Source organism: Dipodomys merriami, unplaced genomic scaffold (assembly GCF_024711535.1).
Source record: "Dipodomys merriami isolate MVZ:Mamm:240054 unplaced genomic scaffold, mDipMer1.0.p SCAF_1, whole genome shotgun sequence".
NCBI lineage: Eukaryota > Metazoa > Chordata > Mammalia > Rodentia > Heteromyidae > Dipodomys > Dipodomys merriami.
In genome coordinates, this window is record NW_027202270.1 from 122,055,649 (window position 1) to 122,082,117 (window position 26,469).

The 26,469-nt window shown below is 40.4% G+C and overlaps 1 protein-coding gene across 3 annotated transcripts in view; it reads left to right on the forward strand.

Annotated features, from left to right (window-relative positions):
- The window catches only part of Ston2 (stonin 2), a 143,680-nt gene that overhangs the window by 33,528 nt on the left and 83,683 nt on the right, over positions 1 to 26,469 (forward strand). For all 3 annotated transcript variants that reach the window (XM_070028470.1, XM_070028452.1, XM_070028461.1), the window contains exons 2-3: positions 5,176 to 5,461; positions 6,983 to 7,258. In XM_070028470.1, coding sequence (XP_069884571.1) covers positions 5,374 to 5,461; positions 6,983 to 7,258 — 364 coding nt within the window. In that variant the 5' untranslated portion in view covers positions 5,176 to 5,373. The remainder of the gene's footprint in view (positions 1 to 5,175; positions 5,462 to 6,982; positions 7,259 to 26,469) is intronic.

The following is a 26,469-nucleotide window of genomic DNA, read 5'->3' on the forward strand; positions in this document are numbered from 1 at the left end:
TCTTTGGATTTAGTGATTGCCTCTGTTTGCAAATGTTGAACTGAACCAGAGATGATGAAGAGTTAGGACTTGAAGATGAATAAGAGCTCATGGAATAAGAATGTAAGGGGAATTGTATCCCAAAGGGAACACTTAATAGAATATTAAATTGGCAAATATATGAACAAGTGGTTAAGGAGCACCAGGCATATGCACAAGTAGTCTTTTAGATAATTCATCATTACTCCCTACTCTAATGAATATAGAATTCATTTAACTAGAATACCGGGCTTAGATGAGGAGATAAAGGCAAATGAGATTAGAGAAGTTGAAGGCATAAAATCTCAAGGTATCTACATTGGTGTTGCAACATTAATTGAGCTCCTGACCTGTACCAGGTACTGTGCTTACTGCGAAGCCTAGCAGCACTGATGTAGATCTGTTCTTAGAGAACCTTGGTTCATTGCTCATTCTCATTTTATACTATGGGGAGTTACAAAGGAGTTTTTTTTTTATGTCAAACATGCATTCCTTTAATTATTTTATCTTAGTGAAACAGATATGTTAGCTTCTTTTTTTTTTCTTGTGAAAATACTGTACAGAGGGGTTACAATTACATGGGCAAGATAATGAGTACATTTCTTTTTTTTTTTTTTTTGGTCGGTTGTGGGGCTTGAACTCTGGGCCTGGGCGTTGTCCCTCAGCTCTTCAGCTCAAGGCGAGCACTCTACCACTTGAGCTACAGCGCCACTAAATCCGGTTTTCTGGTGGTTTATTGGAGATAGGAGTCTCACGGTCTCTCCTGCCCGGGCTGGCTTTGAACCGAGATCCTCAGATCTCAGCATCCTGAGTAGCTAGGATTACAGGAGTGAGCCACCAGCGCCCGGCAATGAGTACATTTGTAGTCTCCTCCTTTGTTTCCCCTTCCCATCCCTTCCCATCCTTTCCCCCCCATCCCCCCACCCAAACCTCCTCCCCCTCCCCACACCAAAGTTGTAAATTTTGTTTTCAACATAACAACTTGTACATCTCATTGTTGCAATGGGTCCACCTGTATCCCTATTTAAACGGTTTGTTTTTTCCCTTCCCTCCACAAATTATACTGATATCAAATACATCGAAAGCCGGGGCTATACCGTGGGGAACAAAGAAGTTTTTATGCAGAACCATAGCATGGCTGTCTTCAGGTTTAGGAAAACACTGTAACGTGATAGGTTGAGTAGCAAGCTGGAGGGGTGAGGTGATGCTGAAGACAGGGGACTGGTAAATGACAGGTAGCTGGATAAGACAGTGGGAATTGTAGCCAAGGCAGTGGAGTGGTAATGAAGAATGGTTTTAAGAAATTTGAGAATCAGCACATTCTCATTCTGAGAAAAAAAAAAAAGAGCTGTCACTCCCTTTTTAGCATTCCCTACACCACTTCCTCTGCTTCAGCTAAACTGCGTTTCACTTTTGGCTAGGATTGCTGCTCCTGCACCCTTCCTACATGCCTCTCCCCTCTGCTTTTCTTTCCCAGTCCTCCTGACTCAGTAGTGTCTGGTTGCTTTACTCTGCTACAGTTGTAGTAGTAGTAAATAAACCATCAGAACAGATTAGGGAAATGCGGAAGATGGTCACTGTCACACCTCCCTGCCCACATGGACCTTAAGCTATTTGAAGGCAGCAGTGCCATGTTGTTCTTCTTACACCCAGTGACTCTAGAACCCTCTGGGCCCAGCACAGTCCTAGCTATATTAATCTCCCCTGAGCATGCTGCAGCTTCTCACTCCCCACTGAATTGTCTCCTTCGCTTTTCCCCAATATTTCCCCCCACCCCCGTGGGTACCTCTGTTATCATCCATCTGATTCAGGAAAAAAAGCCTTGCTGGAGTCAGCTTGTTATTGTTCATTCAAGCTAGTCTTCTGTCCAAGGGAATCCTTATTCTCTCCCCTTCAGCCTTAGACCATCCTCCAAATCCACAAACCTGTGTCCTTATGACTCCAGCCCTCAAAGATTGCCCTATAGCTAAACTGTCACAGCACCCATAGTGTGCCTTTCACAGGCAGTTACTATGGGACTCATCTTTGTTATTTCTGTTCTGTGTGTCTTTGTCTTAGTTAGGAGGAGAGCTGCTCAAGGGTGTCTATCTCAAAGGGTTCCTGGAACATTTCCACACATATAAGGGTGCATGAACGAGCATAAAAGGGTAGATGTAATACAAGACGTATACAAGAGTCATATGTCTATGACCTGTGTTTGCCAATTACAGTGTTCACTCCCAAAGCTAGGTGCGAGGGATGCTGAGAAGACTCTATCTTCAGTGGCAACCCAAAGACTACAATGAAACATTTAATGTCTCCCCGTCAGTGTTGCTGCTGATTCTGAGTCAGCACTCATTTGTGGTGACTCTAAGCCTCACTTTATGATTCACATTCTAAAAATGGGGTGAGGTTTTTTTAACTGAGGAACTTATCCCAGTCTGAACTTAGCCCCACCATGACTGGGTCCCTCTGTGGGTTTTGAGTTGCCAGCATAGCACTTTCAAGGTCCAGTGTCTCTGGCTTCTTGGAGGTGGCTGTTCCATGGCAAAAGCCTAGAATCTGTTTCATAGGGTTATGATAGGGCTTCCCTGTAGAAAATGATCCACTAAGCCTTTCTTGAGGATACTCATTATTTACACCTTGTCTATGTCTGGTCGGCGATAGACAAGGAAGAGTAGCTAAATCTGGGGCTTTTCTCTCAACCGTATTTTTTTTGGGTGGTGGTCTTGGTTCCTCAGCTAGAATGGACCTGTTTGTATAATAAGGACATTTCAGAACTCATCTTTTGTGCCCCGTTACTGATTGGCAGACTCCATTTAACTTCTAGAACTGCAGTAACAATGACTGAAAAGGACAATCACTAATCCCAGAATGCAAAAATGACAAAGATGAGGGACTTCATGAAATCTCCCTCCTAGTCCTTGCCATGCACCCCAGGATGAAACACTTTACAACAGCGGTGTTGATGGTGATGCTGATGCTTATTAAGGGTTTGGAATAAGACCTGGTACAGAGTCATCCCTCGAAGGCCATCTGCCATTATGGGAATAAACCGAGGCTTACAGAGAGAGGCTATGTAAAGATTGCACAGGACTCAGTCCGCAGCCTGACATCTTAGCTCCATTGTTAAATATGAATTCCTCGCACCTCAGTTTTCCCATCACTAAAACTGGAATGCTGCACTGTTGATCTTTAAAACTCCTTAATTCTAAAATTTCTTGGTCTCTTTTTTCCCCTATTCCCTTTATCCCTTCCTTCTCTTTCTCCTGGTCCCTCCCCCCATCCACTTATCCATGGATTGTTCTGGGTTCATCATCACGAGTTCAGCAGGATGTTTTCCCCATTGAATGATGACACTGCATGTGTCAGCATGTGAATGTGCATTGTGGCTTTCTTTAGGAGAGCTACAGGGCAGAGGATGGGGGTTTACATGCTGCTGCTGTTTGCTGTCTTATCTTGGCCTGCAGCCATTACCACATTGACTGACACTGATGTTTGATAGGGCCTGGGCAAGGTTTCCTAGGCAGAAGCTTGTAGGAATCAGCTCTTTATGTGGGCTCTGTGTTGCTCTCTGCTAAGATCTGCTTTGGGATATGTTCACTCGCCAGACTGTTTGAACATGTTCAATCTGTGGCAGACTTGGCATATTTTCATATGGGGAGTTTCCTAGGAAGTGTTATTACAGTTCCATTGCAATTGATGTTTGTAAAGTACTTTAGTTGGTTGACAGTTCATATATATTCTATAGTACTTTGTCATGGCTGTGGTCTAAAGGTTAGAATGTTTTGGCATCAGATGACCAGAGTTCAAGGATTGGATCTATCAATTCCTAATATAGTGTATTAAATCCACCTGTTTGTTTTGGCTTCTATACTGTTACTCTTTTGGGAGGATCTTATTGTAGAATAAAAAAAGTCATTTTGTCAGTGTGCTAAGATTTGTGAGTTCTTCCTCTTAGAAGTGTGGAAGTCTATAGAGCACCAAATAATTTTAGGGTACCAGGTCGTGTTTATACACTTAAAGTATTGAGTCAGTCACTTAATTTCTGGACACAAAGCTTTGTAATCTATAAAAGAATTACTGTCTATTCATCTAAAATGGGTATATTGAGTCAAATGAAGTATAGAAGTATGTTTCTAAAAATTGCTAATTTTATATATTTGTTGTTTTTAGGAAGTATGAAACAAAGTTAAATGTTTTAATCACCAAAAAGACAAAACAATTAACATTTCTATTCTGATTTTCTCCAGCATAGATTATTTACTGAATGTAATAACTTGTAGTAAAATTTCTTCAGCCTTCCTTGATATTGTGTGCCAGTTGGAAGGCTATGAGATAAGTTGTTCCAGAAATTATCTGAATATTGAGAGTATTCAGTTAATAAGAATTGATATTACTCAAGACAGTCTTTGTGGCAGCACATTAATTTTGCATTAATTCCAGTTTTATTAGTTCATCAAAAGATCAACAACTACATTCTGGTTGTAAAAAGACACTAATAGCACATTAATTATAAATATAAATTATGGGACAATTAAGTATCCTGTGTAGATAGAACATAATTGCCATGTAAGAAAAGGCTTAACATTTATATACTAATTGAAATTGGCTTATATTGAAAATGTGTTTCATCATTCACATTTTCATTAAAGCAAATATTCTCTTATCCTCTCACTCTAAATGAACAAGACAATTCCATATCAGTTTCTTTAGATTGGTAAACCATGCTTGAAGATACCATCTGGAGATTTTTGGATTTCTGCCAAAAATTTAAATTAGCTACCTGCTTAAGGCAAGAAACTGCACTGATTTAGTAGTGAATATCACCATCTGGTAAAAGAAATTGAAAACACTTTGAAAGACTTGAATATTTGCTTTATAGTGATATCACTATATTATAAGAACAGTGTTTCCAAAACATAGTGATTGAAGAAATTAGAGAATCTACTTGCTAAAAATTTGAGTCATTAATTACAAGTCTGAGATAAAGGCTTGTCTAGAGACCTTGGTGGTAATGGCAGGTACTTTATTTTAAAAAAAGAAAACAAGGAAAAACAGGAGAAGTAATCTAGTAGGAAACAGCTCAGAATCATGAGCAATGCTAAAAGCCTTAGACCTGTGTGAATTTGGGTATAATGTGATGGTTATTCTTTTTGTTGTTTTTCCAAAAAACAGATTTCTGCTTGGCAGATTACTCAAAGGCAAGAAGGACCACCCTACCATTCTTTGATTGTTGCCCCTGTAAAACCCCAGCAACAGACTGGAGGCCAAGTCATCCGTGCTGCCATACACCCTTCCCACCCCAGACACTCCTCTGGGGTCCACATGAGGTCAACAGTGTGAAGATGACCAGTGCCTTCTTACCTTCTTAGCATGACGACCTTGGACCATGTGATCGCAACCCATCAGTCAGAGTGGGTCTCCTTCAATGAAGAGCCACTCTTTCTTGTCCCTTCTGAGGGTAAGGAATATTTTATTTCCTGTAGTGATAAGACTGGCACAGTTCTGTGCCTGTGTGTTGTGGCTTACATTGATCATTGTTTAAGTGGAATCTTCAGAAAGGAAGGTAGAATGGAGTTGGTTTGGTCACTTTTCTCAGGTGAGTGACTTCTCCTGGGCCTGGTGGCTCACCACTAAAACCCTACCTACTCAGGGGCCAGAGATTAGAAGGTCGGTGGGTTGAAGCTAGCCTGGCAAAAAGTTTGAGAGACCTCATTTCAGTCAATAAAAAACAGGGTGTGATGACATACACTTGTCTACTCTAGAAACAGCTGAAAGCAAGAAGGGTTGGAGACATGGCTCAAATGGTAGAGTGCCTGCCTAGCAATTGTCAGGCAGAATTGCCAAAACAGCAACAACAATAATAAAAAGCCCAGAGAAAAGACATCGTTGTAACCTTAAGGCTCTAAAGAAGAGTCTGGAAGCACCAAAACTATGAGTTCTTTTCTTCCAATAACTTCCTGTTTGCAAAGTACTTTGCCAGCAGCCTTTTATGGTGGCTATTTTGATTTTCCCAAATTTTAACTGTAATTGTTAAAAATGACAAAGGCTCTGAGACAGATTACTGGAACTCAAACCTGGCTCATCATAGATGAGTGGTGTGCCTTTGGGAATTTTTGTGTTTTTTTTTTCTTTTTTGTTTGTTTTCTGTTGGCTGTGGACTTGAACTCAGGGCCTGGGAGCTATCCCTGAGCTCTTTTGCAAAAGGCAAATACTCTACCACTTTGAGTTACAACTCCACTTCTGGTAGTTAATGGGAGATAAGATTCTCACAGACTTTGCCCAGGCTGGCTTTGAACTGTGATCCTCAGATCTCAGCCTCCTGAGTAGCTAGGATTACGGGCATGAGCCACCAGCACCCAGCAAGTTGATAAATTTTAGCTCATTTAGATTTATGTATTTATCACCATCATAATGTGTGTGTGTGTGTGTGTGTGTGTGTGTGTGTGTGTGTGTGTGTGTGTGTGTGTGTGTGTGTGTGTGTGTGTGTGTGTGTGTGTGTGTGTGTGTGTGTGTGTGTGTGTGTGTGTGTGTGTGTGTGTGTGTGTGTGTGTGTGTGTGTGTGTGTGTGTATAAAATGTTCCAGGGCCAGTGAAGTGACAGAAGTTATAGGAAGACCTCTTTGTCACTTTCAGAGTTTCCACCTGGTAGTTGGACCACAAAAATTTGAGATTTGAATGTATTTAGTAGAGAGACGCTCAACTGTTCAGCTAGTCATTGCATTTCACTTGTGCCACTTGTTGGACCTCTGTGAACATGCCACAGTATCCCTCCCTCAAGTAATAGAGTGAATGCTGATATAGAAAGATAACAAGACTCCTCTTCCCAGCCATCCTAGACATTTGTTAGGGAGCAAGCCTTTAGCATAGGAATAGAATGGCATAGCTATTTTGTCTCTTACCCATCTTTTGTATTTGACTCTATGGGACAGTTTCATGGCTGTCCTTTCACATGTGATGATATTTTCTGATATATGTTGCAGGGGGCACTGAAGAGCACTTCCCAGAACTGTCATCTTCCTCAGGTCCATCTGAGAGCTCCTCTGGGGAGAACCATGTGGTGGATGGAGTCTCTCAGGATCTTTCCCACTCAGAGCAGGATGACTCTTCTGAAAAGATGGGCCTCATCTCTGAAGCAGCTTCCCCTCCTGGGAGCCCTGAACAGCCTCCACCTGACCTTGCCTCAGCCATTAGCAACTGGGTTCAGTTTGAAGATGACACACCCTGGGCCAGCACCTCACCATCTCATAAGGAAACAGGTAGGACAGGTGTGGGGACTAGGATGGATTTTGGTTTGGTACATGCCCAGCAGATATTTTTTCCATGCCAGTGTTCACTTTACCTGTGCCACAGTCCTGAAGCACTAGCCTTATAGGTGAGAGATGGGGCTTGAACTCAGGGGCTGGTCACTGTCTTTAAACTTTTTGCTCAAAGCTTGTACTCTGCCACTTGAGCCATGCTCCACTACCAGCTTTTTGGTGATTAACTGGAGATAAGATTCTCACGGATTTTCCTACGGGGCTGGCTTTGAGTCACAGATCTCAGTCTCCTGAGTAGCTAGCATTACAGGAGTGAGCCACTGGCGCCTTGGATGGGAAATACCTTTACTTAGGCCCTAAATTATGGGCTTCATACACTAGAAATGAATGTCTCTTAAAATGGGGATCACTGACCATCTCTGCTAGAGACTTCAGTGAAAATAAACATGGACATTCTTATCTCCAAATCCTTGGGAATAGAGATGCTTTTACACGGTAGAGCTCTGGTTTGAACTGTGATCCTCCAAATCTTAGCCTCCTGAGTAACTAGAAGTCTGAGACACTGGCTTGTTTCAATATTTTTTTACATCAAAGTATTGATAACTGAAGCTATTGGCTCCTCCTTAAACTATGCACCCAAGGCAAATAAATTATTTCCTTATTTCCTGAAGTATTCTAAAGATACATGATTTACTGACATTATTAGAAAGCAAATTAAGAAGCGACAACTTTCAATTACATGAAAGCATAATTCTGGTTTGAAAATTGCTTGGACATCAATAATCCCAGCTGTCTGCTCATATGAAAATTTCACTGAGCATTATGGACATGGAGCTCTCTGCCTTAGGAGGAATTTAAGACCTGATGGGAAAGCAAGAAGCTAGAAGTGGCATGGAGAATCAGTTCTCATTCAACAGTTTCTAACCTAGTAACCAAAGAACCTTGGATGTTTGCAGAGTATGAAGGTGATTAAAGATGAGTGGTAGTAAAATGCCAGTGGCCAAATCCCCAGCCATGACCCATCAATTAACCTAGTAAGTAAAAAGCTATAATATACATTTTTATTACCCAAACTAACTTCTCTCAGGCGATCTCCCTGGATTTCCTCTCTTGGATTGCATTTAACAATAAGAAAGAGTGGTTGGTAGAGCCAAAGCCAACTGATAAACAGAAGAAATTGGGTTTTAGCCTTCTTTGCTTGGATTATATAGGACTCCCTCAAGTTAGTTATTCTGTTCTATAGGTGGTTGAGCAGCTTGTATTTTAATTTGATTCCAAAATATTTGGATACATGTGCTATGTTAATAATAGCACATATGTACTGCAGGCATTACACAAAAATGACCCAGATGTGTACAGTCTGTTTCTCACAGTGCTAGAGGCATGGTGAGATTTCTTACATTCACTGTTTTTTTTGTTTTATTTTGGTTTTTTGTTTTTTTTTTGTCATGAGGCCTGAACTCAGGGCCTGGACACTGTCCTTGAGCTCTTTTTGCACAAGGCTAAGTGTTCTGCCACTTTGAGCCACAGCTCCACTTCCGGTTTGCTGATTGGAGATGAGTCTCAACAAATTTTCTGCCCAGGCTAGCTTTTAGCTCTAGTCCTCAGGTCTTAGCCTCCTGAGTAGGATTACAGGCGTGAACCACCAATGCCAGGTTTGCTCTGTTCTTTTAGTAAGAGTGTTGTGACTATGTTTCGGTGGTTGACTGTTGTCACCTCATGATACCCAAGTTCTATTCCCTGAGGCTTGTGTTATCTTATTTGGAATGGGCTCTTACAGAGGTATTTTGGCTAAGGATTTTGAAATGGAAGACATTCCTGATTGTTATCTGTGTGAGCCCTAAATGCAATCACATGCACCCTCATAAACAATACAGAGAAAGATTTTGCCCACACAGAGAAGACAATGTGAAGATGGAATACAAAGATGTGAAGATGCTGGCCTTAAAGGTTAGAGTGAGGAAGCCACAGCCGAAGAATGCCTACACCCACTTGCCAGAAGAAGCAAGGAACAGATTCTCTACTCCTGTCTGTCTCCAGAGGGAGTGTCAGCCTGCTGACATCTCATCCTTACTTCAGTACTGATTTCTAATTTCAGACTTCTGGCCTCCAGAATCATGAAAGAATAAATTACTGTTGTTTTAAGCTACCAAGTTTGTGATAATTTGTTACAGTAGCCACATGAAACTAATGGAGTAAGTCTGTAAATGCTTAAACTGGAACCATTTGGATATAGCTGAGAATGAGTCTGAACTGAACCAGGAACATCTATAATAGCACAGGCTCTTAAGCAGATGTATGCTGCCCACTATGCTTTATCTCCAAACCTTACAGTTTTTTATAATTTATTCTCTGAGCCACTATGTTTTCTTCTTCTTCTTTCTTCTTCTTCTTCTTCTTTCTTTCTTCTTCTTCTTCTTCTTCTTCTTCTTCTTCTTCTTCTTCTTCTTCTTCTTCTTCTTCTTCTTCTTCTTCTTCTTCTTCTTCTTCTTCTTCTCCTTCTCCTTCTCCTTCTCCTTCTCCTTCTCCTTCTTCTTCTTCTTCCTCTTCTTCTTCTTCTTCCTCCTCCTCCTCCTCCTCCTCCTCCTCCTCCTCCTCCTCCTCCTCCTCCTCCTCCTTCTCCTCCTCCTCCTCCTCCTCTTCCTCCTCCTCCTCCTCCTCCTCCTTCTTCTTTTCGACAGGTGTAGGGATTGAACTCAAGGCCTTCTCTACCATTCGAACCACAGCCCCCAGTCTTTTTGATTTTTCAGTTCGTTTTTCATAGAGTGTCTCATGTTTTAGCTCAGGCCAACCTTGGAACACAGTCCTTTCACCAGTTCCTCCTGAGTAGCTGGGATTACAGGTATGTGCCGCCATGACCAATGTGAATTCCCTTTTTTTGTTGTTGTTGGTCATGAGGCTTGAACTCTGGGCCTAGGCACTGTCCTTCAGCTCTTCAACTCAAGGCTAGCACAATATCACTTGAGCCCCAGGGTCACTTCCGGTTTTCTGGTGGTTTATTGGAGATAAGTTTCACGGACTTTGCTGCCCAGGCTGGCTTTGAACTGTGAGCCTCAGCTCTCAGCTTCCTGATTAGCTAGGATTACAGGTGTGAGCCACAGGTGCCTTGTGAATCACTGGTTTTTTATTGAACACTTTGTCTCTGTAGTTCTAATAGGTGTGAGTATTCAAAGATACAGTACAGTGCTCCGAAATTAACAGAAATTCATTCAGCTTCTTTGTAGGTCCTGTAGTAAGAAGAACTTAACTTGTGCCCTTAACTGCTTCTAGATGTCAGCTAAATGTCTTTCCATGCAAGACTTTCAACTACTAAATGACTTTTTCTTGTTGATATTAACGTTTCCATCTGATGGTAGCTGAATTTGGAACTGACAGAGGAAAGGAACTGACAAAGGAAGAGGTGGGTGTTGAGAGAATTGTTTGTCCAAGAGCTTCATTTTATAGCCAGGTCTATCAGTTGTGTCTTCCTGTGAAGAATTACATGAGACTTCAAAACACCCTCCCTTGTTACTGTCAGTTACCTCTGGGGCTTTCCCAAAGCTCTTTCTCAGTTTTACTATGGACCAGTGGTGCCTGATTGAAAAATTCACTGCTTGGTAGATAACCCAACTAACTATATGAAATAAATGGCCATCTGGTGCTTTTTAAAAATGATTTGTTCATCAATTTATCACTTGTTAATTCTAAAAAATGCTTTTTTTAGTTTATCAATTTCCATCTATCAGATCTAGGATCTATAGCTCACTTTTGTATGTCAAACAAATGATTATAGAATGGGCAACACACAAATGAAATGGGACAAGACAGAAGCTTGATATGTATATAAACATGCAAAAATTTGAACTGGTGAAATGTAGACTATATCTATATGTTTCTTCCCATATAGTTGGTAAAGTCCAGCCAGAGAAAAAGATCTGTGGAAAGTTTGTTTTTGCTTCAGCCTTCTTCCTAGACATATCAGCATTATCAGAGCAAACTAATTCTTTCCTATAACACGTAGTTGTAATTTTCAGTTTCTCCCTTTCATATTCCCTATATCATCCTTGCTTCTAGTAAATGCTCATACTTTAGAATTCTGTGTCTTCCAGTCTGGGGACAGGGAAAAATACTTGTGATAGATGGTAACCTTCCCTGTTAATGTCCATTTTGAGGTCTTAGCCTAAGAGTAACTGGTAGGAAGATGAGAAGGATGAGTGGGACTGACACTGTGGCTCCTGGTTTTTCATTTCTGTAATTACCCAGCCGATGGTTCCACATCTGACATACTGGTTTGCAAAGAAATACTGGGAAAGACAGGGTTGCACATACACACAAGAAGTAGCTACATGGAGAGATGCTATCTAGGATACTCCTTTCCCCTCCTTTAGTTTCCTTTTACTTTTTTGAGTCCTTCTAGCAGAGGAGGAGGAGGACAAAACAAAAGAATGTGCCTTTTAAGTTATTCCACCTAAGAATAAAGCCAAGGGAGCACAGCCTGGAATAGGAATGTACTATTTACCCTAATTAAAATGCAAGGAGGCTGTAGGCACAGTGGAGCTGGGACAAAGCAACTGTGCTAGATCTCTTTTGTGGCATTTAAATGGTCAAAAGCTGTACTAGGGAGGGCAGAAAAGCCTGGGAGTTGTTAGTCCCCACCCTGGTGACCTGGCTACTTATTTTCTTACCCAGGGTGACTAGATAACTATCAGCAACAATTTTTGGTGAGGAAAACAACTCCAGAGTTGTCTAAATCCATCACAGGAGCAACTTTCTTTTGAACTTTTAACTAGGACAGGATTTGAAGTGAATAGGTGCCATTATGGTTCATCTGGGGAAAGAGATTCATGATCTTTAGAAAAATATGATCAAAATAAAGTGAGCACCACAAAAGCCTTTTTATAACCACATATATGAGAAAAATCGTTCACCCATTAAAATATGGTAGAGGCCAGATGTGGGATTCACCTCTTTGATTTAATAAGATCACTTTGAGTGGTCCAAATTAATAGTCTCGTGTTGTGGGGTAGGGGTAGCAGGGAGTGTCAGAGCCTCATGCTCTTGTCATACTTCCAGTCCCAGCTTTTTGCGGGTCAATTGGAGAATAGAGTCTCATGGACTTTTCTACCTGTCCTGGCTTTGAACTGTAGTCTTCAAATCTCAGCTTCCTGAGTGTTAATATTACAGGAGTAAGCTACCAGTGCCTGGTTATAAATAATGTGTGTGTGTGTGTGTGTGTGTGTGTGTATTTTTTGTCAGTTGTGCAGCTGGAACTCAGGGCCTGGGCACTGTCCTTGAGCTTCTTTGTGCTCAAGGCTGGCACTTTACCACTTGAGCCACAACACCACTTCCAGTTTTTGAGTGGTTAATTGGAGATAAGAGTCTCATGGGGACTTTTCTGTCCTGGCTGGCTTTGAGCTGCAATCCTCAGATCTCAGCCTCCTGAGGTGTGAGCCACTGGCACCCAGCAAGAAATATTTTTTTATTAGAACTTTAAATGTCAAATACTTAAACCTAAGACTTAAATTAGTCACAGGAATATGGTTCACATTTCACTTTGAAGATATCTGATATAAAGTCATATAAGAAAAAAAGTCAAGAAATTGAACTGAAAACTTGTCTGATTTACCCCAAGCTGGATGCCTCTGTGTAGAGACACAAATGAAACTGTTACACAAGAACTAGATCAGCAAGATACGGAGAAGCCACACTCTTAGAGGTTAAATTGGGCGTTTTTATTAGAAAGCCAGCTACTGCAAGCAGACTAGTGTCCTAAAGTACCTGCAGTGCCGCATAAAGCTTATAAAGGCAAAACCCACATCAAGGCAGATGGCACAGGGTATGGGGATTAATAAAGTGTGTTTACAGAAGCAAAGCAAGCCAGTTACGGGTTAAATAAAGGGGGAAGTTAGGATTCAGTAGAAGTTAACTAGTGAGGACAACCAACCAGGGATAGATATTTACCAGAATCCAACAATCTTAACAATCCGGGGTAAAGGATAGGGATTTTGTGGAGTCTAACAATGCATTACATATCTGCAGTTCTGGGAATGACCTATGCCCCATCTATAGTTCTCAGAATTGAGTCCCTTCTGCCTATTAAAGGATTAAGATGGCGGTGGGGACAAGATGGCATTGCTTAGAACCAATATCCATATTTCAAAACAAACTTCTGACAGATCTATTCAGGTTAAAATTGAATCTTCATGTTGTTCTCTAAAGAAATATATATGTATATTTATAAATATACTTATCTATAAATGTTAAACGTATATGTTAATTATAATATATTAAGTATGTATATATATATATATGTATATATATATATATATATATATATATATATATATATATATATATATATATATATATATATATATATATATATATATGTGCCAGTTCTGGGGTTTGAACTCAGGGCCTGGGCACTGCCCCTGAGCTTCTTTTGCTCAAGGCTAGCACTCTACCACTTGAGCCATAGCCCCACTTCAGTTTTTTCTGTTTATGTGGTACTGAGGAATTGAACCCAGGGCTTCATACATGCTAGGCAAGCATTCTATCACTAAGCCACATTCTCCCAGCTAAAGAAATTTTTGAAAATGAACCTAAACCAGCTGGTCTTTTATTCACATTGGGCCTATTAGTGTGGTGTTCCTGACATTTTCTAGCTGCAAAAATTTGAATAACTTAACTAAGGTATTATATGGCTCTAAAACTTCACTGTGCATCATAAAGAATATAGTGGTCAGCTTACCTGTCGTCTAAAGTCTTTATAAAGATTCTCTGAGCAAGTCCTAACTTCATGTTGGTGTATTTTACGTGTTTGTGTGTGCTTTAAACTTTTGCAGCCAAGTGCTGGTATACATACAAAAAGAGCAAAGTTCATCCTCAAAAAAAAAAAAAAAAAAAAAAAAAAAGACACTATTATCAAGAGAGGCTTCCTGTGCACTCATCTTATATCCTAGCCTTCCTCCTAGGATATGGCAGTTTTTTGGTGAGGCCAAGGCTGAATTGAACCCATTATACAGATATTTCAGGATGTGCATAATTGCAAACATAAATAAACTTTCATTTCCGGAACATTTATCTCATTGCTGAAGCAAAACACTAGCATTCCCTTGTGTTTTAAATGTCCTTCCTAAAAGCTTGGGCTAAGGCCTTCCCATTGTGTCTGGGGGAGCTAATTATCTGGGACTAGAGAAAGAACCACTTGTTTGGGTGAGAATCAAAGATGACGTCAGCCAAGAGCAACAGCTGAGAGATTTCATCCCAGAGACTAGCCCAGTGGTTGAATTCTATTATGTTGTTCATTCTGGCTACTGAGGGTGGGTGGTGGGTGAGGGTGAAGTAAGATCCCAATGGTTGGGTCAATACATAGATAAGACCTATTGCATTTTGCATGCATATGTATTTTTTTCCTCAACAGAAGCAGTCTTATTTTCTTTTAATACCTTGAATTGTTTTTTATTTCCTTCTAAATGTAATGATGACCTTTCCAGAGGACATACCCAGGAATAAATTTCAACAGAGTCCTTCTTTTGCACCAGGCTCAGAGGCTCAGCTCTTAACACTCTCCGTCTTTTACTGTGCCAAGACAAGTTCGTTGCTGCTGTTGCTGTATTTTCTACCTCCAAATTTTTACTTAGACAATGTTGCTTGATCATGGCCTCAGGGAAGCCTAGAACACTCCACATCCTTTCTTTAGCTTTTTCCTGCTTTCAGTTTCTTTTTTTTTTTTTTTTTTTTGGGTCCGGTCGTGGGGCCTGAACTCTGGGCCTGGGCGCTGTCGCTCAGCTCTTCAGCCAAGGCTAGCGCTCTACCACTTGAGCCACAGCGCCACTTCCGGCTTTTTTCTTTTTGTTTATGTGGTGCTGAGGAATCGAACCCACGGCCTCATGCATGCAAGGCAAGTGCTCTACCACTGAGCCACCTTCCCAGCCCTGCTTTCAGTTTCTTCATAGTCTATGTCTCTATTTGAATGAGACCATACTTTTTGCTTTTTTAAAAAAAATTGTCTCCAGAGAGGCAGGGACCTCCTATCTCTTAATTTATTCTCTATCCCAGAATATAGTATGCATAACTTTGTAGATGGAAGCTTAATATCTACTGGATTAGTGCTAGAAAAATAGAAGGTGTATAGGAAACCTATTGCAGAATATTTAAGTGGGCCTGGTGAACTGTGAGGCAGACCAGGAGTGTTGGTTTCTTCCGTGAAACTAGTTTTTGTTTTAAACTAGAAGAAGGCAAGGAAATTAGACCAGCCTTTTAGTCATCATGCTGTTTTATTATTTACTGACTCAAGCTGAGATCTGAAGATTGACGTTCAAAGCTAATGTGGGCAGGAAAATATGTGAGCAGCAGAAAAAGTAGAAATGGAGCTGTGGCTTATGTGGTATTGTACCAGCCTTAAGTGAAAAAGCTAAGGGACAGCATCCAGCCCCTGAGTTCAAGCCCCAATACTGACATAAAAATTATTTTTTTTCTGACCATGGCCATCAGTTTATTTCCCCATTTGCTATACTCTCTCTCTCTCTCCTGCTCTCTCTCTCTCTCTCTCTCTCTCTCTCTCTCTCTCTATATATATATATATATATATATATATACATATATATATGCACACACACATACAAACATGTAGATGTGTATATATGTATCTATATATACATATATCTATGTATGCATGTATACACATACACATACATCCGTACTTAATATAGCATAGCATATAAATTCACATATACTTACATATACATATATATATATATATATATACATTCACAAATATATGTGAACACAAATGTACTCCTGTGGTGGGCTTTTATTTATTTATTTACTTTTAGTTTTTGGCTAGTCCCAGGGCTTAAATTCAGGGCCTGGGCACTGTTCCTGAGCTTCTTTTGCTCAAGGCTAGCACTCTACCACTGAAGCCACAGTGCCACTTCCTGCTTTTTCTGTTTCTGTGGTACTGAGGAATTGGTTCCAGGGCTTCATGCACACTAGGCAAGCCACATTCCCAGCCATGGGCTACCTTTTATAAAAGCAAACTTTAAATTATTTACTATATTTTTATTTTATTTAAAGGTATCATCATTCCATGGATTAGGGAAAGAGCTCCCAAAGGTAAATTTTTTCAGTTCTTCAAGAAGAACCTTAAAATATTAAAACAAAAAATCCATTTCCAGAGAATGTGCTGGCTCACCCAGAGAGGATTTGTGGCATATCTTACCATTAATATAGAACACAAAGCACAATAAAGTGCCCAAGCATGCATCAATTAACTAGTGCATTCATGCAGCAAATATTTGGATAGTGGGATACAATTATGAGAAAGCTGGTTACCATCCTTGCTCTCCCCAAATTGAGGTTACCTACCAGTTAGGCAATCTGTTACTAATGGAGCCTTCTGGGAGTAAATAAGAGCTTCTCTGAGTCAGTGCTGGGGACAGCTGCTTCATATCGCTAACTATGAAAAAGAGGGGAGCCACAGATGAAGAATAGGATTAGATCTCTTTTGTATTCATGGATAGGCACCTTCATAGCTTTGCAAGAGAAAAATCATATAACCCTAGTGATTAGACATCAACGTTTAAATAAAGGACATGTCAAAACATAAGAAAATATTTAACATTTTAATCAACCAGGGTACTAAAGGAGAAACAGAAAAACATTGTATAAGCTGACAGCGTACACCATGTATGACTTATCTAGCCAGTGTTGCTTTAAGCCCACTGTTCCCCTCCCCTAGACCCTACCTATTGCAGTCACTGCTCAAGGCACATGATACAGCTGAGTTTTCCTGACCTATGGAGCACACATTCCAGGCTGGGGGAACAAAACTAGAAAATAGAAAGAGAGTAAGCATGTCAGGTAATATGGCAAGTAGGAAGGAGAGGAAAATAAGGCAAAGGAAGAGAATGTGGAGAAGAGGCTATGTAAATATTTGTGAGGCCAAGGAGTTTCCTTTTGAGGGATAAATATGAGTGAAGACCTAAAAGAAGCAAGGGAGCGAGCCTTGCAAAAATTGGAGAGAACCTTCCATGCAGATGAACCGTCCATGCAGAAGCAGCAGCAAGTGAAAAGTCCCATGGGCAGCTGTGTTCACAGTGTCCTGTCGGTGCAGGGTGAATGTGGGGAGAAAAGACAGGTGAGGCAGGAAAGTCATGGGGCTTCAGGCACAGAAAGTCATGGGGCTTCAGGCACAGAGATACTTGGAGGGCTTGATGAGAATTTTGGCTTTTATTATGAGTATGGTAGAGCCATTGGAAGCAGTATGATCCAGTAGGTAGCCATCGAAACTGCTGTAGGGAAGTGATTGAGAGGGGAGGTGGTTGAAAAGAAGACAGGGGGAGTAGTGAAAGGCAGCCCCTGCATTGATGCAGGCAGAAGGTGGTGGCGTGGCCCAGGGTGGTAGTATAGAGATAGCTAGAAGTCAGTGGACTCCAGATATCTTCTGAAAGTTGGACTGACAACGTATCATGGACCAAATAGAAGGAGAATTGAGGATGACAGGGTACCAGTTTAAACAACTGAAAGGATGAAGGAGCTGGTTTTTCAGGGGACAGATAGCAGTAATCTAGTTTTGAAAAGAAAAACCTAGTTTTAAAAGATTGTGATGGAGGGCTGGGAAGGTGGTTCAGTGGTAGAGCGCTTGCCTTGAATGCCTGAGGCCCTGGGTTCGATTCCTCAGCACCACATAAGCAAAAAGAAAAACGCTAGAAGTGGCACTGTGGCTCAAGTGGTAGAGCGCTAGCCTTGAGCTGAAGAGCTGAAGGACAGCGCCCAGGCCCAGAGTTCAGGCCCCATGACCTGACCCCCCCCTCCAAAAAAAAAAAAAAAGGTTGTGATGGAGACCTGAAGTAGGACATAGGAATATATCTGGACATAATAACCACCAGTATCTAACCCATCTTGAGTACCTTACTACCTTGTGCAGAGCACTTTCTAAAAGTGCTCAGTCAACGTGTGTGTAAATTCTCTAGTGAGGTTTATACTGTTTTTAGCCTAATGTTACAGGTGAGAAAATGCCTGCACAGATGGGTTGAGTTATTTGCCCCAGCTTGTCGGGCTGAGTCCAGCTTGTGCACAAGGCAAGCTGGATCAGGGCCTTTCTTCATAACCACCCGGAGAAGTTATAGAGGCAGATTTCCCTCTTTTACTTTGTTCATTGCTGAGTGGCTGTGGCACGGTGGTGGCAGGCATCAAAGATGTGGCTCTGGGAGAAGAGCCAAATCTAGGCTCATTACTGTACATTCTCATTTCAGTGAAGCTTGTGGCCTGAAGAAACCCAATTATGGAGTAAAAAAAAAAAACAAAAAAAAGTCAACTCTCCTAAGATCTTAAAGCTGAATAAGTATAGTATAGCAAATGAGAATAGTTTGTGAGCTCTGGGGTCTTTTCTTTCCCAGGGGCTACATGATTCTTAGTTTCTCTTTCAAGGGAAATGTTTTATCTAAATTTATAAAAGAACCAATGTGAATCTGAGCATGGTGGTTCACAGCAATGTGATCACAGCAGGAGGCTGTGGCCGGAGGATCTTGAAAAACAAAAAGGAAAGCAAACCAAAAGGAAAATTACAAATAATTGAAATCGTTTCCTTTTTGAGTAACCAGAATCTATAATTTGATAGGTAGATTGAACACATTTTATTCACTACTGAATAAAATCAAAGTTTGTTTTTTTTTTTTTAAAACAGGCTAAGCTGTAAAGAACAGAATAAGCAGCCACCTAGTTTAATAGATAGAACATTATCATCATCCAAAAGCCTCTGGTAATTCCCTGCTTATCACATCTTCCTCCTCACCACATCCCTTTCCCTGCTTGTACCAGCATCTTCCTGAGCTTTGTGATAATGGTACCATGCTTGATACTTCACAGTTTTACCAACTATACAAGAGGGACATCATTTAATCTAGTCTGGTTTGAAGCTTTGTATAAATGAAATAGTACTGTAGCTAGTATTTATGACTTGCTCCGTGTGTGTGTGTGTGTGTGTGTGTGTGTGTGTGTGTGTGTGTGTGTGTGTGTGTGTGTGTGTGTGTGTGCGCGCGCGCGCCCATGTGTGCGGGTGTGCAAGTGTGCAGGTGAGCACGCCCATTCTGGGGCTTAAACTTAGAATCTGGGCACTGTTCCTGAGCTTTTGCACTCAAGCATAATACTCTACTATTTGAGCCACAGCTAAACGTGTGGCTTTTTTTTTTTCCTGTCCAAGCTAGCAGCCTCTTGAGTAGCTACAATTATGAGCATGAGTTATTGGCATCTGGATAACATGCTTTTTTTGAGAGGGGGGAGAGTCTGGTCGTGGGGCTTGAACTCTGGGCCTGGGCGCTGTCCCTCAGCTCTTCAGCTCAAGGCTAGCGCTTTACCACTTGAGCCATAGCACCACTCCTGGCTTTTTTCTTTTTGCTTATGTGGTGCTGAGGAATTGAACCCAGGGCCTCATGCATGCAAGGCAAGCGCTCTACCACTGAGCCACCTTCCCAGCCCCAACGTGCTTCTTTAATATAATATGTTGGTGAGATTTGTTCATCTCATTGCCTGTAGTTAAGTTTTTATGGCTTTGTATTCCATTGTAGTTATAGCAATGCACCATAATTCATCTATCTGTTACTGATGGACATTTGGAACATTTTTTACATATTGAAAGTTCAGAATAGGCTTCGATGAGCATCCTTTCTGTTTTCTGAGTTTTCTTATATCCAGGTATGCAGGTGTTAGATTTCTTGTTGGGGAAATTGCTGCTCTAGATGCATTCATTATCATACTGATGGGATAGCACTGAGCTGCTTTCTCAGCAGTTTCTGTTACTCTCGCTCTTTATTAGAGAGTGGCTCCACTTCCCAGCCTACATGTGAGTTTGTCAGAAGGAGGAAGAGTATTATCTTTTATTTTGTTTTGAGACAAGATCTGGCTGTAGCCTAGGCTTGCCTGGAACCTGTGTCAGACTTTTGATCTTTGGCCTTAGGATCTCAAGTACAGGGATTACAGGAGTGCACCACTGCACCTGGATGATTAATAGTATCTGGTGACATCGATCAGGATGTTCAGTTTATACACTGCTTTGTTGAATGGCAACTCCTTTGTACAACTACTTAATATATTTAAAAAATTTAGAAATTGCAAAAAAAAAGTTTCTGATTTTTTTATTTTTAATTTTCCTTTTTTCTCCCTCATTTTTCTTTCTCTCCCCCTCTTTCTTCCATTCATTCTTTCTTTCAATTGATACTGGGGTTTGAACTCAGCGCCTACTGCTAAGAAAGTGTTGTACCACTTGAGCCAAGTCTTGAGGCTTTTTCCCTTTATTTTAGTTATTTCTTGTGTTTTTGTCTAGGACTAGCATCAGACCATAACCCTCTACCTGTAGACTCCCATGTAGCTGAAACCTTAGGTACGAACCACCATGACTAGTTCATTGAGATTGGCTCTTGCTAACTTTTTGCTCATGTTGAGCCCCATATCATGATGATCTTGATGTCTGCTTCCTGAGTAGCGGGGATTATAGGCATTTGCCACTACTCAGCTTCTGTTGTGCTTTTATTTAGCATTTCCAAAATTGCCAATAATGTTTAACATTATTTTATTACTATTTTTTTTTTTTGTCAGTTGTGGGGCCTGAACTCTGGGCCTGGGCACTGTTCCTCACCTCTTTCAGCTCAAGGCTAGTGCTCTACCACTTGAGCCACAGCGACACTTCTGGCTTTTACTGCTCATGTGGTGCTGAGGAATCGAACCCAGGGTCTCATGCATGCAAGGCAAGCACTCTACCACTGAGCCATCTTCCCAGCTTGAGCCACAGCGACACTTCTGGCTTTTACTGCTCATGTGGTGCTGAGGAATCGAACCCAGGGTCTCATGCATGCAAGGCAAGCACTCTACCACTGAGCCATCTTCCCAGCCCCTATGTTTAGCATTATTTTAAGAGTGCTATTTGGATTTTTTTCTCCATAAAATGCCTATTTAAATACACTCCTGTTGAGTTCTCTACCCTTTGCTTGCAGATTTCTAGGAACTGCTAGTGGTTATGTGTTAGATGTTAACTCAAACCCTACAGATGGTCGCTCATTTTTAAAAAATTTTTATGCTGAGTGCTTTCTGTGTTTTGATAAAGAAAATCTAATTTTTCCTTATTCCAAAATCATAAATGTATTTGGCTATATTATCTTCTGTAATAAACACTTATTTACCTGTACTCAGTACTTTTTTTTTTTGGTTCAGTCGTGGGGCCTGAACTCTGGGCCTAGGCGCTGTCCCTCAGCTCTTCAGCTCAAGGCTAGTGCTCTACCACTTGAGCCACAGCGCCACTTCCGGCTTTTTTCTTTTCGCTTATGTGGTGCTGAGGAATCGAACCCAGGGCCTCAATGCGTGCAAGGCAAGTGCTCTACTACTGAGCTACCTTCCTAGCCCTGTGTTCGATACTTTGTGTACAGTGTGAAGTTTAATTTTATTTTTCCAAATAGGTATCCAGTCTTCCCAGTACTATTTTGATTGTTTTATATATCTACATATTATTAAATTATTAGCTGTGCACTGATAGCTTGTGCCTTTAATTATAGCTACTCAGGAGGCTGAGATATGAGGATTGTGATTCAAAGCCAGCCTAGGCAGAAAAGTCCACAAGACTTTTCTTTCCAATTAACAACCAAAAAACCCATTAAAGTAGCTGTGGCAAAAAAGCTCAGGGATAACTCTCAAGCCCTGAGTTCAAGCCCCTGGATCAGTAAATACAGCAAACAACTCTACTTCTTTCAAATATAAATAGGGTAAATTCTCTTGTTAATGTAAGTAAAACTACATGTTTAGATTTTAATTGAGATTGTAGTAAATCTATAAAATAATTTTTCAGTCCATATATATGTATATACGTCTGCATGTACTTAGATCTTCTTGATCTGTTAACCAACTTTAGAAGTACCTTTTCTGAGGCTTTGGTAGGTTTATTATTTTGTTTAGGTTATTTGTTAGGTTTATTATTATAGATGCTTTGCATTTTTGTTATTTTATTTTCTACATAAATCTTGCTGATTTTCAGAAATTACTTACTTGATGATTGATTAGTAGGACCTTTTTGTTATCATATATAAATATAAACGTATCAGCTACAAATAATGAAAGTTTTGTTTCTTTCCCTTCTTTTCACTTCCTGTTTCACCACACACTCTGAGCACAAATACAATGTTGAACAGAAGTAGAGTAGTAAATATCATCAGATAAGCTTTCAAAGGAAGCTACTCAACTTTTTGTGATGTCAACTGTAGAATTTAGTCATCTCTGTTAGATTTAGGAAGTCTTTTCTCATCATCATATCTGTTAGATTTAGGAGACTCTACTGACTTATCTGATTTAAAGAATCTTCTTCTGATTGCCATCCCTGTTAGATTTGAGAAGTATCTTCTAGTTACCATCTGTTAGATTTGGGAGTCTCTTCAGATTGTTATATCTATTTGATTGAATCTCTTCTGATTTGTCATCTCTTTCGATTATTACTACATTTGAGTCTCTTTTCATTGCAGTTTGCCAAAAACTACTCCACAAATTGGTATTAAATTACACCGTTCAGAAAGAAATGTACTCATTGTCTAACTTACATAACTGTAACCCCTTTGTATAGCATCTTTACAATAACAATACAAAATATTTAATGCTTTTCCTATATTATGACAATGAAGTAATTTTTTTCTTTAATGCATTAGTAAACTGAATTGCATTGTTTGATTTCTCTTATGTTAACCCATGTATTCTCAACAGGGCACTATTACCCCCTGGAGGCAAGAAATCTTAAATCATTATATAGTGAATTACTATATACATAGTAGGAAATAGGCATACAACATACCTGTGACATTTGATACATTGGTCCTCATCAAAGTGTAAATCCTTAAACAAAGGAGGAGGCTGCAATGCTTGACAAGAAATGTACTCATTATCTTGCCCATGTAATTGTAACCCCTCTGTACAGTGTGTTCACAATATAAATAAAAAAATAAAAAAACAAACAAAAAAAAAACCAAAATGTTAATCCTTTGCTTTGCAAAAGACCATGTGAAATAAAGAGACAAGCGCCTGAACATATTTTCAAACTACATGACCAACAAAAGAAGAGTATCTACAATATACCAAAAAAGCAAAAATCTAAAACCCAACCAGAAACTACCAACTCAGTTAAAAAAATAGGAAAGGGAAATAAGAGGGCTTTTTTGGTTTTTCTTTTTCTTTTTTTATCTTGTTTGTTCATTTATCCATCTTTGGGAGGAGTAAGAGGGGGGGGGTTACAAGGATATAGAGTAAACAAGGACACAGAGGAAACAATTGTAGCAGTGGTATTCTGTAGAAACTGTGTTAAGAGTGAACTGTACAACTTGTGGGTGGGGATGGGTGGGAGAAACTGGGAGAAAATGAAGGAAGGGGTGACATTGTCCAAAAAGAAATGTACTCATTACCTGACTTGTATAATTGTAACCCTTGTGTACATCATCTTTATAATAACAATAAAAGAATAGGAAATAGGCATCAACATGTAAAGCACATACAAATAGCAAATAGCACATGAAAAGAGATTCATGCCTGGCACCAGTGGCTCATGCCTATAATCCTAGCTACTCAGGAGGCTGAGATCTGAGAATTGCAGTTCAAAGCCAGCCTGGGCAAGGAAAATCCATGAGACTCTAATCTCCAATAGACCACCAGAAAACTGGAAATGGCACTGTGGCTGAAGTGGTAGAACCCTTGCCTTGAGCTGAAGAGCTTAGGGATAGCACCCAGACCCAGAGTTTAAGCCCCCTGACAGAGAGAGAGAAAGAGAGAGGAGAGAGGAGAGAGGGGAGAGGGAGAGAGATTCATTATTATAAGCCACTAGGGAAATGCAAATTTTAGAAAAATCTATCACCTATCAGAAAGGCTGAAATAAAAAGGAAGACTAATATTAAATGCTAGTGAAGACACAGAGAAATTAGATTGCTCATAAATTACTAGTGGGAATCTAAGTTGGTACAACTACTATTGAAAATAGTTTAATAACTACTTATAAAACTAAACATATAATTACCATATGTTCCCACAATTGCACTTTTTCTTTTCTTTTGTTGGTTGTGGGACTTGCACTCTGGGCCTGGGTGCTGTCACTGCTCTCTTCAGCTGAAGGTGAGTGCTCTACCACTTGAGCCACAACATCACTTCCATTTTTCTGGTGGTTAAGTGGAGGTAACAGTTTCATGGACTTTCCTGCCCGGGCTAGCTTTGAACTGTGATTCTCAGTTCCTGAGTAGCTAGGATTACAGGTATGAGCCACTGGTTCACAGTGTACTTTTTCTTTTTGACGTTACTTGGGTTTGAACTCAGGGCTTTCTCCTTGCTAGGCAGGTACCCTAGTGTTTACGCCATATCCCAGTGCTTTTTTGCTTTAGTTGTTTTTTTTTTTAGATAAGATAGCAACATTTTTGCTGAATCTGGCAGGATTCTCCTATCTCTACCATCTGTATAACTGGGACCACATACCATGTTTCACAGATTATTTGTTGGGATGATGTTTCATTGACTCTTTGTCTGTCTTACCTTGAAATCTGGTCCTCTGAATTTCTGCCTCCCAAATAGTTAAGATTACAGGCATGATCCTGATGCCCAGGCCCTGCCAGTTGTACTATTGAAGATTTACCCCACAGAAATGGAAACATGTCCATACAGCTTTATTTCTAATATGTCAGAGTGAGAAGCATCTCAGAAGTCCTTTGCTAGATGGATGTCATTGGACTTGTTTGTCATGGACTAATCATCTCTGGAAGCACCTCAGAGGTGTGCTTTACCAATCCCCCAGGCACCTCTCAATCCAAGTGAGTTGGTGATCACTATTATCCCTCGCAATAACATGCTTGAAAAGACAAAATTACAGAAACAAAAACTTGCTTCGTGGTTGCCAGTGGTAGGGAATAGAACAGGGAGGCTGAGGCAAATGGGAGGGAAATGAGTGTTCATAAAGGTGACATGAGGGATAGAGTGGTTCTGTATCCTGATTAGTGCTAGATACACAGATCTACCCATTGGCAACATTGCATACAGCTAAGCACTCCCCCTTCCCCCCCTCCCCCGCCCCCGACACACACACATAGAGTATAGGTAAAACTGGAGGGATCTAATGATTGGTAGATTATATTTGAATCAATTTCCTGGCTTTGTTATTCCATTAGACAAGAAGTAGTTAAAGAGAGGAAAACTATATAAGATGATTCCTTAGGGAAGCAATAATGAAAGAAAATATGTGAAAATGTTAAAATATCTTTTTGTTTTGTTTTGTTTTGGTTTTTTTTGGGTCACAGTGCCACTTCCGGCTTTCTTCTTTTTGCTTATGTGGTGCTGAGGAATTGAACCCAGGGCCTCATGCATGCAAGGCAAGCGCTCTACCACTGAGCCACCTTCCCAGCCCTGTTAAAATATCTTTGTGTAAGTCTGATAAATTCTGTTTAGTTATGATTTAATTCTCCTTTCAAAAAAAAAAAAATCACATTGGCTGGGAATGTGGCTTAGTGGTAGGCTCCTTACCTCACATGCATGAAGGCCTGGGTTCAATTCGTTAGTACCACATACAAAGAAAGAGCTGGAAATGGCATTGTGGCTGAAGTGGTAGAGTGCTAGCCTTGAGCAAAAGAAGCTCAAGGACAGTGCCCAGGCCCAGAGTTCAAGCCTCAGGACTGGCAAAAAAAAAAAAAAAAAAAATCAAATGTTTTTTTTTTTTTTTTTCCCCAGTGCTAGAGATTGAACCCAGGACTTTGCATATGCAAGGCAAGTGCTCTACCACTGAGCTACTTTCCCTAGCCCACATACTAGATATAAAAAAAACAAACCTGGGCACCAGTGCCTGAGGAGCTGAGGGACAGTGCCCAGGCCCAGAGTTCAAGACCCATGACCAACAAAAACAAAAAAACAACAACAACAAAAAAGCTCAAATGGTAGAGCACCTGCCTAGGAAGCACAAAGCCCTGAGTTCAAACTCCAGTCCTGCCACACAAAAAAAGTTAGACCGTAATTCTTTTATAGAATATAAATTGTGGGTTTTTTTTTTTTTTTTGCCATGTTTTGGTATTAAGAAAATGCTGACCTTGCAAAACAGATGTGGATGTTGGCGGGGCAGGGGTGGAATGGGGTGTCTTTTCAGTACTTTACAATAATTTCAGACGAGTAAAGTTCTGTTTTGTTTTGTTTCCCACTGAAGTTTGATAGAACTTTTTAGGAAAACCACCTGACCTGACAGT